Here is a 15,431-nt window from a genome sequence, read left to right on the forward strand (position 1 = left end):
TACACTTAAGACGGTTATTACAATTGAATTTTCGGAATCGCGGGTAGATTGAGAGGTATGACAGTGTACGCAACCTGATTACAAAGTGGGAGAGAGAGCGAGAGAGAGAAAGAGAGCGCTATACACTCGTTCGTATCACGATGTGCGTACTAAATAAGGTATATAGTTTACAATTATTTGTAACGGATACTTTTTATTTGTCAAATAAAAGTTAGAGTACAAAGAAACGACGAGTGTTTTTCTTATCCGACCAAGCGAATTAGATTTCTGTTATTTTCCATTCCTTAATGCACATTATAACACTTCTCATATAAGTATATGGCTTTGAATTAATTTTTCTTTTATTCTAGATCTTGATGAAACGTGCAGGGAATGATTTATCGAGAGCTGTCACGTTCAGCGCTAAATGCGTGTTCCATCAAATTTGTCAAGCTTTTAAGAATAAGGGCATCTATAAGCTTCCAATTTCTTACGAGAAAATTAGCTCTAATATTCTAAATGTAATGGATCTTAAATTATAGAGTTTAGTGGGCTGGCACAGACAAATTTATGTGACCTTCAAGAACGAATAGTCGAAATTTGTTGAAGTGGACGTTCAGAAGCATCAATCATTATTACTGGACATACATTATCCCAATATCACCTCATCAAATTTACTTAACAATATTGGCGGAAAATTGTATGACACCCTCATACAATCACGTAATGCTGTATCGGAAATGAAAAGTGGTTGTTGACCAGAGAAATTACTTGCGTTCTACAATACGTTCAGTCATTCGGTGGATCTTGTGGCACACACTGGTTTGATTTTGTTGTCTATAAACGTAACGCACGGTGGCTTTTTAGGAACATGAAGATGTACGGCGAGAAGAAACATAGATTGAAACCTGGTAAGACATTGATATCAGTAACGGCAATTATTCTTTCTTCGTGTGAAACTATAAGACTGTGTATACATTATGATACTGTAGGATGCCATAAGTCTTTAACACCTTGCATGAGGAAAAGTCTAAAGTGGTGTTACGTTTTCTGCAAAAATACGAATCTCCATGACTTTCGCTATACATCGATAAACAGATCGTCAAAAATCGAGCGTTTGTTTTGGTTTGTGGTAAGAACTTTATGATATAACAAAAAAAAAGAAAAAAAGACCGTAAATGTATTTTATACTATTTGTTTAAAGTATATGCAAAGTATATTTGCGTATTTCAACAGGCTCGCGTGTTTGCTATTGTGTTTTGCGTTGTACTTATGCAACGTTTGTGGCAGAATTATGCAAGACATCCAATAGCAACAATCGTCGACAAATCGAATCCGATATGGAACCTATCGTTTCCAGCTGTCACCATATGCAACAATAATAAAGTTTATCGCCCTCATGCCGACATTATCACGAAAAGCTTGTAAGATATCATTTGTATTTATTCAAAATCAATTCAGAGGATCTATTACAAGATGTTGAGAATATTCTACTATTTTCATTTTCAAATTGTGGCTTTTAATTTTTAATTAATCAAAAAAACTATAAAAGTGCATAAAATATTTATTATTGAAATATTTATGTAACATCTAAATTGATCTAACCGAAAATGTATTGACGAGAAAGTACTTGAAAACATAAAAGTTCAAAATATAACGACATTATCTTAATTATAAGAAAAATAAGTTCTGTTTCTCATTACCAAAATTACATACTGTTACGTCCGCTAGGCGATGGCGATACGATAATTGATAGGAAAATGTATGATTAAAAAGAACAATCAGGATATCTTAGGTCTCTCAGCTTCATTCTCAGGCTACGTTCGAGGAGCACGATATTAGCGCTATCAGCGTCATGTTATCTTTATTACTCATTCAATATAGAATAAAGATTAACTGATGCTAACAGCGCGAAAATACGCTGCGCGAATGTCTAAGTACTATATAATTGACAAGTGTGTTCGCTCGAAATGTCGAGAGAGTTCTGATCTTTTCTTATATTTTATGAGTTGCCAGAACAGGAAAAGGTATTTGAGAAGAAGCGAAGGTTTATTTAATGTTTCTTTGTGGAAGATTTTCCAAAAGGCGGTAGATTTCGGCGGCATTAGATAAAAGGATCTTAGGTGCAGTTGTTTTCGGCACTATTCGGGAGATTGGAAGGCTTATTGCTTTATGGCCGGAAGTGCAATATGCATTCCAGCACGTAACAATACATAAACATATATCAATATTTTTTCCCATATTCAGCCTACATATTCTACTTACAAAATCCTTCAATTTTAATTTAAGAATAATAGTATTTAGTTCAATAATCACAAAACGTAATAATTAAATAATCACAAAACGTTCTAAAACTGTACAAAATATTTCTTATTATATTTATTTTTTATTATAATGTAGCGTACAATTCGATGAAACGCGAGGAACGTTCGCATTACGTGGACCGCCAGCTGATCCGACAAAATTCCTGAGAATCTATGAATCAATACTAAGGAATCATGTTAGAACAGATTATTGCTTAAGCAATTAATTCCACCATTCGTTCTCTCCTATTATCCAGCTTCCCGAATAACAAGGTAGCACGGTTCGTGCTGGTGACACTAATTACTTAATCAAGTGATTGTCAGTTATAATTGTGCGCCATAAAGAACTTACCGATAACTACTTGATAAAACAGTTAATTCCACCTACTCGAAATGTGCTTTCCTGCTATTCAATGAGCTGATTAATAGGAGAGCATGACTGGAGGAATTGTACACTTAAACCTCCTTATCCTACATGCTTCCCTCGCATTAATCCATAGATTCTCGGGCATTTTGTCGGGTCAGCCTAGCGCGTTCATAGTACGAGCGACACCTCCTCCGCGGTGTAATATATTTATCTCTACGTGCTATATTAACTCTTTGCACTCGAGTTTTTTCGCTATAGGGAACTAGCAACTCGAAGCTGTTTTGATAAAAAATTGATAAAATTTTAATAATTTAAATAAGATAAAATGATAAATACAATGCTTTACTATGAATAGTGCATAAAAAGAATCCCGTCAATATATTTTCTTGGCTATATTGACTTATTGTTAGTTTGTACGTTACATACATATTTTAATAATAAATATTTTCTGTATTTTTATAATATCTTATAATTGTTTCAGTTAAATGCTAGAATTTTTAACATCAAAATTAAAAAATTTACAATATACTGTTTTATATTCGATATGACGTATAAAAGAATTTTGCGATAGGTATATGAATGGATTCAGCACGGACGAGAGCGACAAATTTTTTTCCTCTCTTATAAAACTGATACGGCCCGATACAATTTCAATTGATAACATAACCGCTAGTCAAGTTCTCGATAATCTTAATATGACAGTGGAAACGCTTATGTTAAAGGTGATCTTCTTATTAAAAATCATTATCTTACTTAATCTTTTGAAAAAGATGTTTTTACTAAATATTATTAAATATGTTTATGACAGTCATTCTTTCTGATCATAAAAATATAAGCCTTGCTCGTAGTTGATGCAACCTTGCAGCTCGTTGCTAGTCAGGTGCGCTTGGATCGGAAAAATCCACGATTGCAACAAGCTTTTCAAAACGGTGGCGTCCAAGGAAGGTTTCTGTTGCGCTTTCAACTCTCACTATTCCATGAACATCTTTAACAGGTAAAACGCATCACTTGTGCGAGAAAGCGGCAGGTGTTAACATCATAATATTTTAAATACATTATAATTATATTCTTCAGTGACACATATGATTCGAAGCCGAAAGCTGTGAATAACTTCGCTGAACTCGAGCTTAACTCCGATGATCTGCTGAACGTGAACGAGATCTTGGTAACTCAATGACTCTTCATATTAATTTTGACTGCATATCGTTTTAAACGGCCAGCAGGTGTATGGTATTCGTTCGCAGAAGGTTCCAGGAAGTGGTCGCGACCTGGGGCTTACGGTTGCCTTGAACATCGAGGGTGACATGTACAAGGCTAGCTCGCGCCCTTATATAGGAGCTACCGTTCTGATAAACGATCCGATCGATTTCCCTGATGTCGGTACGCACATTACATCTGTCAAACCTGGTCATGTTCTCGCGATATCCGTCGCCGGGTTTTTCACCAACGGCATAGACGACTTGCGGACCCTTCCTCCAGAGACACGCAAGTGCTTCTTCGATAACGAGGTAAATGTAATACTGACCTGATTATCGTTCCTTCTGCTGTCGTTGACACGGTGACACATCCATGATACTTGTTATCTCGAGAAACTCAACACTTATCTGTAAACGGATGATTGCAGCCACCGGGTAGCATAAATTACAGCTATCAGTCATGCATGTCACAGTGCGTAGCCGAATATACACAGCGCTTGTGCAATTGTTTACCGTTTTATTATCCAGAAAAACGTAAGTTTGCATACGATCATCAGACATTTAAGTGTGAAAGAAAGTATTCAACTATTCGATATGTAAATGTACTATAAAATGCTACTTGATTCGTTTTTTGATATTTACGAAAAGATTTAATATTGAATTTTTTATTACAAAGAGATTTCATATAATATTAAGGTACTAATATCTCTGATGTATTGACAGATAATGGAGTAAGGACGTGTTACCTACCCGACCTCAATTGCCTCTTGAACATCCGAAGTAAGAAAACCAGTTAATCACGTATATTGTATCGCAAATCAGATATGCATGTGTCTGATCGTGCAGAGTCATGTATTACAGCGTAATTTCCTGGAATACAGAATCGATACCGAGTTACATGGACACTTGCTTGAAGTGCCTGCCACAGTGCACAGACCTCAAGTACCAAATCAATATAGAAAATATCAAAATGGACGATGTGGGCTATGATTCCGACATAACGTGAGTTTGCTCATTCTTTCAACGAGGAAAACGTCAGTTTTTATTTTTCTCTTGGAACGATTACTTATGCTACATTTATAAATGTACAATCTCGTCGCAAATCTTGACAGACGCGGCTTGAACGTGCACAACATATCTTTCTTATACGTATACTTTGACGATGCGTCATACGAGGAGTTTCGCAAAGAGAGCAACATCAACTGGGATGCGCTAATCGGTGAGTCTCCGCGACGGCGGAAGAACATTTGCCTCTTCTCTCGATTGATCGTATTTATTAACTGAGTCATATTAATTTAATCAAAAGTCGCGCGAAATCCTTTAGCATCCTTCGGCGGAATCTTCAGTCTCTGCCTCGGCGGTTCCGTGTTGAGTGTGATAGACTTCATCTATCTCCTGGTAAAGCAGTTCTTGAAAAAACAGCGCCGCAAAAGGCCAGAACAGTCGCTCGCGAGTCTGCCGCCGGCATCGGAAATGTTCCTATCGATTCCCGTCGAAAAAATTCAGCTGAAACGACGAAACCAGCAGGAAACGAATGACAAGCGTGTTTTTGTCACTTGGGAGCAGTCGACCCTCCAACGGCGTAAAACAACAATGAAACTCGACGAAATACATCGCAAACGCGGCAAGTTTTAAAGGCTTCCTTTGGAGCGTGCTTTAATGCAATTATAATTCTAAAGCTACGTTCATGAACGGCGCGCACTACCCTAGCGTAAAGGAATAGAAAAATATTGCTAATACACAATTTTATATATATATAAATTATATTACATATGACTAGACAGTATATATATCTATAGGGATAACTATATATAACTATACTTACTGTATGTTATATATGTTACTACATATAAAATAATAAAATATTACTATTAACCGTTTATCGTTAAAACTTGCTGTTTTATACGATAAGATTTGCAAAATTATTCATCACTGGCATATTACACAACATTACACCACGAATATTTCACACTTCGCTTTGCCGTTCGGTTGCTGATGAAAGTAGGCTATCGGTCTCCTGCCATAGTTTCTCCTCGCAATATGCTCCGGCACCAGCATGCGCTTCAGGTGTACGAGAAAGCAAGGGCTCAGTAAGCAATAAAGTATGAAATTCGTCGAACTCGCTAGCGCGTTGAGGAGAGTCGCCCAAAAGCGAAATCTACGAAAAACACCGAATGATGTCAAGTGAGCCTTCAGAAAAATGCAATCGGCTGTTCGACGTTCATTGGGTTTGACAATCGATTCGACGAAAAGCATTAGGTCCTCGCGCGTAACACGACGATAACGTTATCAATGAGAAACGATCGCATTGCGTGACACGCTTCATGTTTCAACCGACTCACCTTTCCATGAAGACTTCGTGGACTTTGGAGGCGTCATTGCCATAAAGCAGCGACACCGCACTGCGACGTGATGCCAGATGTGTTGGCAGTTCACCCACGACAAACAGGAAAACGATGCCGATCAGCATGGTTGTCAGTCGCGCTTGATCCTGACAGATCAAATTAAATTGCGATATAATGTGAAACAAGCGAGATGGCATTCTACAATATTTTTACCATCGATAACAAAATGATACAAGGCGTTTTCCGTTTTTTTACCGCGCTTTCCATCATCGCGACAGAATATAAATTTGTAGCAATTTATATCAATTGCATCACTTCGCGCAGAAGCGCAAGTGATTTCATGATTTATATAAATTCGCTAACACAGCAGAGTAAAATCAGTCGTGTGCGGAATTATTGTAACAACAAAAGCGATTATCTGCACCAAACGACGAGAAACTTTTAACAATCGCTCTTGCGGAGGCACAGTTACGACGTTGTCGTCGGTTTTCGAGCAAACTTTTCCAATTACACGCGACAACAATGACCCGAGCGCGACTGTGTTTCCGAATACCACTTGCTTCCCAATGAGTTTCATGCAAATCGTGTCTTGAAACGCTTTAAAACGGAGGACAAGCGTCCATTTGGATTTTCAGGTAGGGTAGATCCTGAAGTGGCGCCGAGCGAGTACTGAACTGATCCTTCTAAAGTTTCGAGGTGCTTGTCCACGACAGGCTGACGCGCTCTTCATCGCAGGTCTAAGTTAATTACGAGCTAGTTCGTGGTTTTAAAACTTATCCTATTAAACAGTTCGTTTTCCATTCTCGCACAATGAACATTCTCCAGGCAAGTATTTTCGCTTGTGTACGCACCCGCAGACGGTTCCCTTCGCGTATGCGTTTGCGTCTCAGCAGCACGTCTCTTTGCTTGAGGAGCTTTCTCACGGAGCAGCACATGATCACGTTCGCGATCAGTAGAAAACCAGCCGGTATCAAGCCAAATATTACAAACTGCAGCCAATTTTGAAGATTGTACCACCTGCAAAGACCGTTCGGATTTGCCACTTGGCCGAGCTTTTAGCCGAAATTGAATTGGCGCGAGGAATATCAGGTACGACGTGGATACGTGGGGAAAAGTGGACGGGAGAAAAACAATTTCAGGGTGAACTCATTGTGGTGCGAATTTGCGGTGGCTCTCAAGATATTTGATGGACGCCGTTGCGGGACTGCGTGATTGTCGTATCGACTGTTACATACCGTGAATGGAAGAACTTGGTCGTGACCAGATCGCCGCGGTTGTTGTACGTGTACATGAAGCAGTAGGGTATGTTGATCAATATGGCGAAGCAGGTGGCAAAGACCATCAGTTTGCGCGCAACTTGTTGGCTGCAGAACTTTGGTGGTTTGCTCCGCGGCATGCTGCAGGGATCGGACAGTTCATTAAAGTTTGGCGCGTGCACTTAAAGGTATTATATTATAGTACACGCTATTCCTTTCATCATCAATCAGATTTACATCTCCTTTTATCTCGCAAATTCAAAGATGATTCGTATTTCTGTGCTTTTACCTAGAAACTAATATTAATCTGTCGACGCTGACGCCTAAGGTAGCCCACACCGTGATATTTGATGTGACCGAGCCGATCGGGAAGTGCACGAACGCGTCGAACTCCAGCCACCCCTTGTGACATCGAAAAACGCCCCTGGCCAACCCGGAGAAGAGAAGCAGGATGCAAGTAACCAGATCCGAAGACGCAAGCACTGCTAGATAAGAATAATATGTAGAATATTTGAAAAGCAATATTGACCTCGCGCGTTTATGAAAATTTGCACATAACATGACTGGTATTATTATAAGCTTATTATTTGTTATTAAATCTTAATTTTAACAGAATAAACTGCAAGAATTTTGAACAGTCGGATTATCGATGCCAACGAGTTTTGTAACTCGAAACCGTTGCTGTTGACTGAATCGTAATTATTACAATGCGTTGACAAACGATTAATTATCAATACGGGCGATTATTGCGATTACTCCCTCCAAGCGTGTGATAATGACACGTCGGTTGCAGGTAAATTACACGTCAATTTGGATGCGGATGCTGCTGATATTACCACTGACCTGCCAAATACGTGAATACTGACGCTTTCAAGTATGTCTTCGCTCTGAGATGGACCGCGAGGATCAGAGCGTTACCGATTATCCCGAGTGCGGAGACTATGGGTATGATCACGCTGTATCCGACGAGGCCCCAGATGTCCGGCTCGAGCGTCCATAGCTCGTAATTGTACGTGTGCTTACCGGGATATCTCAAGGATTTTGATCTGGAATTAACGTTGTTAGTCTGGACCATCAGGGCAACGCCGATCGTGATTCGGCGGTATATCACTCACCGTCTGCACATCACGATCATGCCATACATCTCGGTAATATTCGTGAACGCGGGTTTCATTGCATTCTCCTTCGTCTCGTATTGGTGCACTCGTGACGAGAGATCTCGACCCATTTCCTTTGCGCAGGAAATTTTCAGCAGGGGAGCAACTCGCACGTCTGGCGAACCACGCCTACTTGGGACATCGGGGTGGAACGAGGGAGGCAGCAAGAGTTCTGCAAGCTGGCGAAAACTGTGACGTTACATTACACTGGGCTCGATTCTCAGCGAGTTATCAGTTGAATCGATGCCTAGTACATGTACCGTCAAGCTCAGAAGGAGCTGGATCATCAGACAACGGCGGGATCCCCCTTGAATCCCTTCGGGGTAGCTTAAGGATTAACACTCGGGGTGAGAAAAGATGATGATATGTTCAGCGTTTTACTAGCTATCACCCCGCATTTGTGAAGAGTTTTAGCGTTCTAATAGCATGCCTTTAAACTGATAAATGTCGCAGATGAATTCCATACGCGGGAAAATGTGTGGTCGATTATGTCGCATTTAACTTACCAATTAATATACGAGCGAATTGCAACCTTCGAAAATCGGCGCCCTTTAAACGGATTTCAACGAGTACGATATTCGCACCATAAATGAAATTTTCGTTACACAGTGTTGTCAAATAAAAAGTCACACGTACGCGTGTGCGAAAGCTATTTCAAATATTTTGCAGTTCTATATTTTCGATATTTTTCATACACAATTTTTATTTGGACCGTACGTACCGAATATTAACTGTGTTTTTATTCGAATGCAAGACGCGTGTGAGTATATAACTTGTCACAGGCACGCTAACAATATCAAGATAAAGATCAAACTATGATAGATGTTTAAAATTATCTATTATGCGCTGGAAATTGATGTAAAACGTAACTTTGATCCCGCGAACAGTTTCATTTACTGACTGCAAACAATAATAATTACTGCGAGACGACAATGCGAGGAATGCCTTTGAGGTCCCGAATCACTAACTCTCATTAATTGGCCACATTACTGAATTACATTGCTGAATTCTCTGCGATATTAATAAATTCTTCAATAACATTTTCTGAATTTTCGTTAACAAAAAATAGCAATCGAGCGATTCGTCGTGGTTAAAATTCAAAATCAAAATTCACACGCGTGACTTTAAAAAACACGGGACGACGCACGATAGATAGATGTACTGAATATCAAATATCATTCTGTGACAACAGAAAAGAGTTTTGATATATTTGGGAGGGGTTTCGTCCCAGATAATCCTCTGATAATGGGTACGCAAATAGTGCGTACGTGGAATCACACACATCGTGACAATCTGCCGCGATCGATGAGGAGAGCATTCGCTGGTAACTCGAGCGAGACAGCCCGAGCAAATCTCGTATCAATAGCATTCGTATCAATAGAAATCGTAGCCCTTCCGAGTGTAAACAGGGTGCAAACTGACAATTCTTAGATCATTATTGACCATTAACATTATTGCAATTTCGTACGATATTCATTGCAAAAGAGACGCGCCATCGCAAAAAAGGCGCTATTTCCTTAGGCATCGTGTACGGTCAGCTTTGATATATCCATGGAAACAACCGCGATAATCATTATTGATCGCGCGGCCGCGACCACTCTCGCTCACCCCTACGACATTAAATTAATGGTATCAAGAATTTGGGACACGTTTCATGCGCCGCTACGCGCTGCACGGGGGTGTACAAGCTATTTTATTCAGAATTTCATAGAACCGAAAATCTATCCCGCCGGCACGCCCCGGGCCATGAATAGATGCCCGAACATTATTAATCTCCACGCACGCCATCGTCCTTTGAGCCACTAAATTGGATATGCCGCCAAACAAATCGAGGATGCCCGTAACAAATTTATAAAATCGAACACACACACACCGCGGCGCGCAATATAATAAGAATCTGTTTAAACAACGTTTTGGATTCTTGTTATTTCTAATTGAGTTCTAACATTCATGCTATTCGTAATTTTAAAGAAACAGGAATACGATAAACGATCCCGTCGATCCATGACGTCTGACAAAGCGACGTGGGAAGCGCGAAGTTATCTTGAAGAAAATTCTCTATTGCATTTGTCTCGCAAGCCTCGCTCCTCTTCCCGGAAGAGGAAAGAGGAGACTCGACCTCGTTTATTCTGAAAAATAAAAGGAAGATTCGAGTTTAAGCTTGTTTCCACAGGAGAATATGTGCAAAATCCTCCCCTACTTCCTCACAGACCGATTTATTTATTAATATGTCGTACTACACCAGATTGAGCATACAAGCCCGGAAACAAACTGGACGAACGAAAAATTTAATCTCGCATGTGCGCGCATTTACCGTGTATTTGCACAGGTCTCCGCAGGCGTCCAGTGGTGCGAGGAGTGCAGGACAATTTGTCCCTGCTGCATAAGGGCCGCTTGCAGCAATTTAAAATCCCATTCAAACCACCTCACCACTTTGGAAAGTTGGATTTACCGCGGGACGCCGGCAGACCGGTACGCCGCACGATAAATTTTTATCGTGCGCTCAGATGTGGGCGTCTAACGGCGCATTTAGCCTCGCTGTTTCATAGCTCGCGTCTCCTCTTCTTCATCTCTTTCCTCCTCTTTCCTTTTTTTTATTATTATTATTTTCCCGCTTTTTATACGTGGGCGTCGAGTTCGGCCTTCATCGTCGCGCGCCATGAAATATCTGAAAAGCTTCCTCGGCCTTTGCCACGAGCAGCCTATGTTCTTCCCGAACGACTTCACAAAGCCCCCGCGGTAATCGGTTGAAATTCAATTCGCGGCCGCGCAGCGTCGTTCCCGTGATAAATTATTCCGTCGCAAAAAGAATTTTTCATTCGTCGCTCGGTCGTTTATGAATGATTGCATGGTGTAATTCGACATGTTACAAACTTCCCCATGTAGAGACGTGCGAGTCACGGACTTAAGATTTTTTTGTTCTTTACACTCTCTCTCTCTCTCTCTCTCTCTCTCTGCTTCTCCTCTGACTGCAAATCATGCGAGATCATCCGTGTCTACTTCTTCTAATTTGTACCATGGACATCATCATCATTAATTTCGCTGCTACGTCACTTCGAACGAGATGGTTCTCTCGCTCAATTGCTGTTTGCCTGCTTCTATATCGAGTCACAAGCGTAGGGATGAAAGCGCCAAATATAATCATGACCTTTCGGTTAATTAGCGCGGAACGATGACCGATTCAATGAAATTTTCGCCGTATCGGCGTGCCAGGCGGGCACGTCTATTCTCGCTCGCTTCGCCTGGGATAAAAGTAAATGGATCAAGTGTGCCGAAATCTCCGTGCGCCGAAATTTCGGATACGCAGAGATCTTAATTAGCTCCTCTCAAAACGGCCTCTGCCGTTGCAAGGCCGCGGGACGCGTCTTATCTGCATCACGGCGATGCATCGCTGACACGACGTTCCTCTCTTGCCACGTTTCTCCCTTATCTTGCCGAGAAAAAAGAAGACGAGAGGAAAGAACGAGCAAGTGGTCGGTGAAGAAGATAGAACGGCGCATTGTGCTCATGGCCGGAAAGTCTCACTCGCCTCGCCGAACCCTCGAAAAGGTTCTCGCCGATCTGTGAATAGGACCTCGCCGCGCGTCTCCGGTCCCTCGCGTCACTTATCGCCGGTCCTTTATTTATCCCGCCGCTTCTCGTTCTCTCGGAGGAGGGTTGCTGAAGAAGGCAGAGGGTAGCGACCGGGCTCAATCAAGAGGGCGTCCGATCGATCTACCAATCGTCGGGTCGAGTGACACGCTCGTCACCTGCCCGGCCGTGTACGGGGATATCTCGTGTTCCCGGAATGCATTTGACTGGCGTGATACATTTGCGCGGTAGATAGCAGTTATCGTTAACGCGAACGCGGCGTAACACGTCGCACAACGAACTTGAGATTTTCTCGGACGAAAGCCGTCGACGGGGCGGGGGTGGGAGCGCAAAAGAGGCGACTAAGAGGATCGACGGAGATTAACTTTTATATCCCCTTCGACGCAGATAACTCCGGGTTCCGAGTTCAGCAAAGGGAAAGAATTCGCGGGATAATTAGATCGAAAATAACTCTCTGCAGGACGTTGAACATCGTGCACTGGCGTTCCTCGCAGCGTCGCTTAATTGAGGAACGGTCGGGCGAGGAGGGATGGAATTTCGTTGGCAGAGGAAATTCCGTGAACCGAACTTCAAAGGCTTCGGGGACGAGGCATGATAGAGACGAAGGTCGTATTATGTTAAGTTAAAAGGGCGCGAAGGGCACGGGCATGACGGCGGAGAACTTTAGCGCCGGAACGAGCCCTCATGACGCATTTGTATCACGGTTCGACTACCCGGTAATATAATCCGTGGCACGTGTCGATGCCAAGTTTTGACAGCTGGGAAAGGAAGGGATACTAAGGGATGCCAACGGACAAAGGATCATGACTTTAGGCGTCCAACACGTTCCCTCGCTTCCTCGGGAACCCGTGTAGACACGGATCGGGTTTTACGGAAAGAGGAAGCCGCTTCCGTAAGTGCTAATTTAACGGTCGCTGCAGCTCAAGAAGATTCACGTTACGATCAACGGCTCACGCAATATCGGATCAAGGAATAAATCGAAAAGCGCGTGAAAACGGTGGAAATAAAGCGGAGGATGACTCGATACCGTAATTTTAGATTTTATATCGACCTGTCTGACTAAAACAATGTGCACTCTTTGCCGCAAACAGTCGCGGCTTACGATAACGCGCGCCGCACCTCGCCGCGACTGGATACTATCGATATTTGCCGGAGGCTGTTGTTATCAGGAAACCGTTTTGTTTTGCTTCCGAGTTTTGCAAGCCTCCACATGGGTCGATCGATCTTACCCCGGAATGGGAAGCCAGCCCGATTCACGAGGTCAAACCACTCGCACGGAGAGATCTCTTTCTCTCTCTTTCAATCAACGCGTAAGCGATGCTTATTTTTACCACCCTCCAGAGCTGTAACATTAACGGAGAATTCCCATCGATATCCAAACTCTTCCGTTGAAAAATCCTTTATTAATTAACAATGAACGGACACGCGAGCGGACTCTCTGACGCATTTTTAGATATTAAAGGCGCATTCCGTTTCTTTCATTGTGATTCGCTCTCTGCCCTTATCGCAATTTCCGGTTGAATCCAGACAATTCGCTACGTATTACGAGAAAAAGTCTTGCAACGAAACAGTAGAAGGACGTATCTCGTTTACCCCCGATTAAGATAGTTAAGGGTGGATAGCTATGCTATTATAATTTCCGCCTGGAAGGCTAGCAGCAGCAATAGCAGCGTTATCTCACTCTGGCGATTGCATCGTGCGATTATGATTATTATTTTCGATTTATGGGACTGCCGCGTGTAATTACCGCGTCGTTTCGTCGCCCCAGTCTTGAATATATTGGACTTGCATATATCCATACGCCGAGACATCGGAAACACATACAGAAGCGAAGACTGCAAGCCGCCGCAGCGTGTTTCGTAAGCTAATTAATTCCGCAACTCAGTTTGCTGGGGAATCAGGAAACTATTGACACTGTTGGCTATTTCCTGACCGATAATAGCTCGCTCGCAGCCACATTAATATTTACCCTTGCACGCGCACTAGAAATATCTACGGATTATTACGTATTATGCGTGTATCTAATTTGCCTACAATTATTTCCGCCGAATAGGGAACGGCCTTTTATCAAGGTGTACCGCGTAGCGCATTATGCAAACAATCGATCTCACGAATCCACGAGATTACACGCCGCAGGCCATATGGCGTCGGATTACCTGCGAAAACATTTAAATTGATTCCCTCCAGATGTTAGATCGCTCCATCTCCAGACATCTCCTTTTGTTCCCCGCTGCGTGATGGGAAAAGAATAAAATTAAAAGTAGGAAATTTTCATTAAGGATGATCCGAGGAGACGTACTTATGCAGATATTGTTTGGCAAGATACCTCCCGTCGGAAATTTCCATCAAAAGTTTCTGACGGAGACGACGCTTTTGCATATCGTAATAATGCGAGGAAAACACCCCCTCTCTGTCTCTCTATTTCTTCTCTCTCTCTCTCTCTCTCTCTGTCTCTCTATCTCTTCTCATGTCAATTTGAAACCTCACATTGGTACCTCGCTCGACGGATTCTCGAAATGTTCTCACTCGAATTTACATTCGGATCGTTTATCACCCTGTTACACGCAACGCACATTCGTACACGTCAACTACGTAATCAGCTTGAACAATACTCGTCTACTATCCTCCCCTTCAGGGTTGAAGGAGACACGAAGAGGTCGGGTATCTTGCTGAAAAGGGCGACTTTCTTGTTACGAGGTTCCTTCAATTACTCTTCCCGGACCCACGTCGTCGAGACTAAATGATCGTTTTAATAAATTCAAAGCGTATTGCCTCTCTGCACTCACGTAGATCTTCGGAAAAGAAATGCAAGGAGCATTTCCTATTAGTTGTAAAACGATTCCGGATTTAAGAAATTTCTCATTAACGATCGAGTGTTCCGTAAAATCGAGCGACGCATTTGCGAGAGAGCTTTATTTCCCTCTTTGTAAAAAAAGTCTGATGAGTTAACGCAATTGAGAGTCGGGTAAACACGGTTTTCAATTGGTTTACAAGACATCTGAACCTTATTCGTGCTATTTATTTTTATTATTTTCCTCGACCTGCGTGCTTTTGAATACATCACATTGACTTGTTTATTATGGGAAGAGAATTGCTTCCCTGGAATTCCTCTGATGCATCTACCCTTAGATTTTATTCCCGGTAGGTGTTGCACGAACGAACCTCAGGTTAATCAAATTACTCTTTATGTCCTTCCTCATCCGCGTGACATATACTCGAAGTAGTTTCGTGCGACTT

The 15,431-nt window shown here is 42.0% G+C and overlaps 2 protein-coding genes across 3 annotated transcripts in view; one reads left to right on the top strand and one right to left on the bottom strand.

Moving 5' to 3' along the window:
* LOC105281558 overlaps window positions 1-5,639 on the top strand; it is a 64,805-nt gene extending 59,166 nt beyond the window's left edge. Inside the window, exons 15-26 of the mRNA XM_026970441.1 lie at window positions 351-500; window positions 719-1,111; window positions 1,216-1,403; window positions 3,221-3,371; window positions 3,498-3,643; window positions 3,724-3,814; window positions 3,873-4,157; window positions 4,274-4,379; window positions 4,569-4,625; window positions 4,727-4,847; window positions 4,958-5,064; window positions 5,170-5,639. Coding sequence (XP_026826242.1) covers window positions 351-500; window positions 719-1,111; window positions 1,216-1,403; window positions 3,221-3,371; window positions 3,498-3,643; window positions 3,724-3,814; window positions 3,873-4,157; window positions 4,274-4,379; window positions 4,569-4,625; window positions 4,727-4,847; window positions 4,958-5,064; window positions 5,170-5,480 — 2,106 coding nt within the window. The 3' untranslated portion in view covers window positions 5,481-5,639. The remainder of the gene's footprint in view (window positions 1-350; window positions 501-718; window positions 1,112-1,215; window positions 1,404-3,220; window positions 3,372-3,497; window positions 3,644-3,723; window positions 3,815-3,872; window positions 4,158-4,273; window positions 4,380-4,568; window positions 4,626-4,726; window positions 4,848-4,957; window positions 5,065-5,169) is intronic.
* A 132-nt stretch (window positions 5,640-5,771) lies between these two features.
* Window positions 5,772-10,714, bottom strand: LOC105281517. 2 transcript variants are annotated; one of them, XM_020032478.2, is made up of 7 exons: window positions 8,562-10,714; window positions 8,290-8,492; window positions 7,736-7,928; window positions 7,426-7,587; window positions 7,042-7,207; window positions 6,188-6,336; window positions 5,772-6,003 (listed from the first exon to the last, which is right to left on the bottom strand). In XM_020032478.2, exons 1-7 carry the CDS (start codon window positions 8,672-8,674, stop codon window positions 5,796-5,798), a joined length of 1,194 nt encoding a protein of 397 aa, XP_019888037.1. In that variant the 5' UTR covers window positions 8,675-10,714; the 3' UTR covers window positions 5,772-5,795. The 2 variants fall into 2 exon arrangements, with proteins under 2 accessions (XP_019888037.1, XP_019888035.1); XM_020032476.2 differs by having other exon boundaries at window positions 7,736-7,931.
* Window positions 10,715-15,431: the final 4,717 nt, after the last annotated feature.

The sequence above is a fragment of the Ooceraea biroi genome, chromosome 6 (genome assembly GCF_003672135.1).
Source record: "Ooceraea biroi isolate clonal line C1 chromosome 6, Obir_v5.4, whole genome shotgun sequence".
NCBI classification, from domain to species: domain Eukaryota; kingdom Metazoa; phylum Arthropoda; class Insecta; order Hymenoptera; family Formicidae; genus Ooceraea; species Ooceraea biroi.

What these genes read in the sequence shown, in the direction of transcription:
- LOC105281517 (XM_020032476.2), bottom strand. Translation starts at nt 8,674, where the DNA reads ATGGGTCGAGATCTCTCGTCACGAGTGCACCAATACGAGACGAAGGAG. An exon ending in ACCAAGTTCTTCCATTCACG is followed by an intron (nt 7,208 to 7,425) that starts GTATGTAACAGT and finishes CGGTCTTTGCAG; the next exon opens with GTGGTACAATCTTCAAAATT. An exon ending in GCGAAGGGAACCGTCTGCGG is followed by an intron (nt 6,337 to 7,041) that starts GTGCGTACACAA and finishes TTGATCTGTCAG; the next exon opens with GATCAAGCGCGACTGACAAC.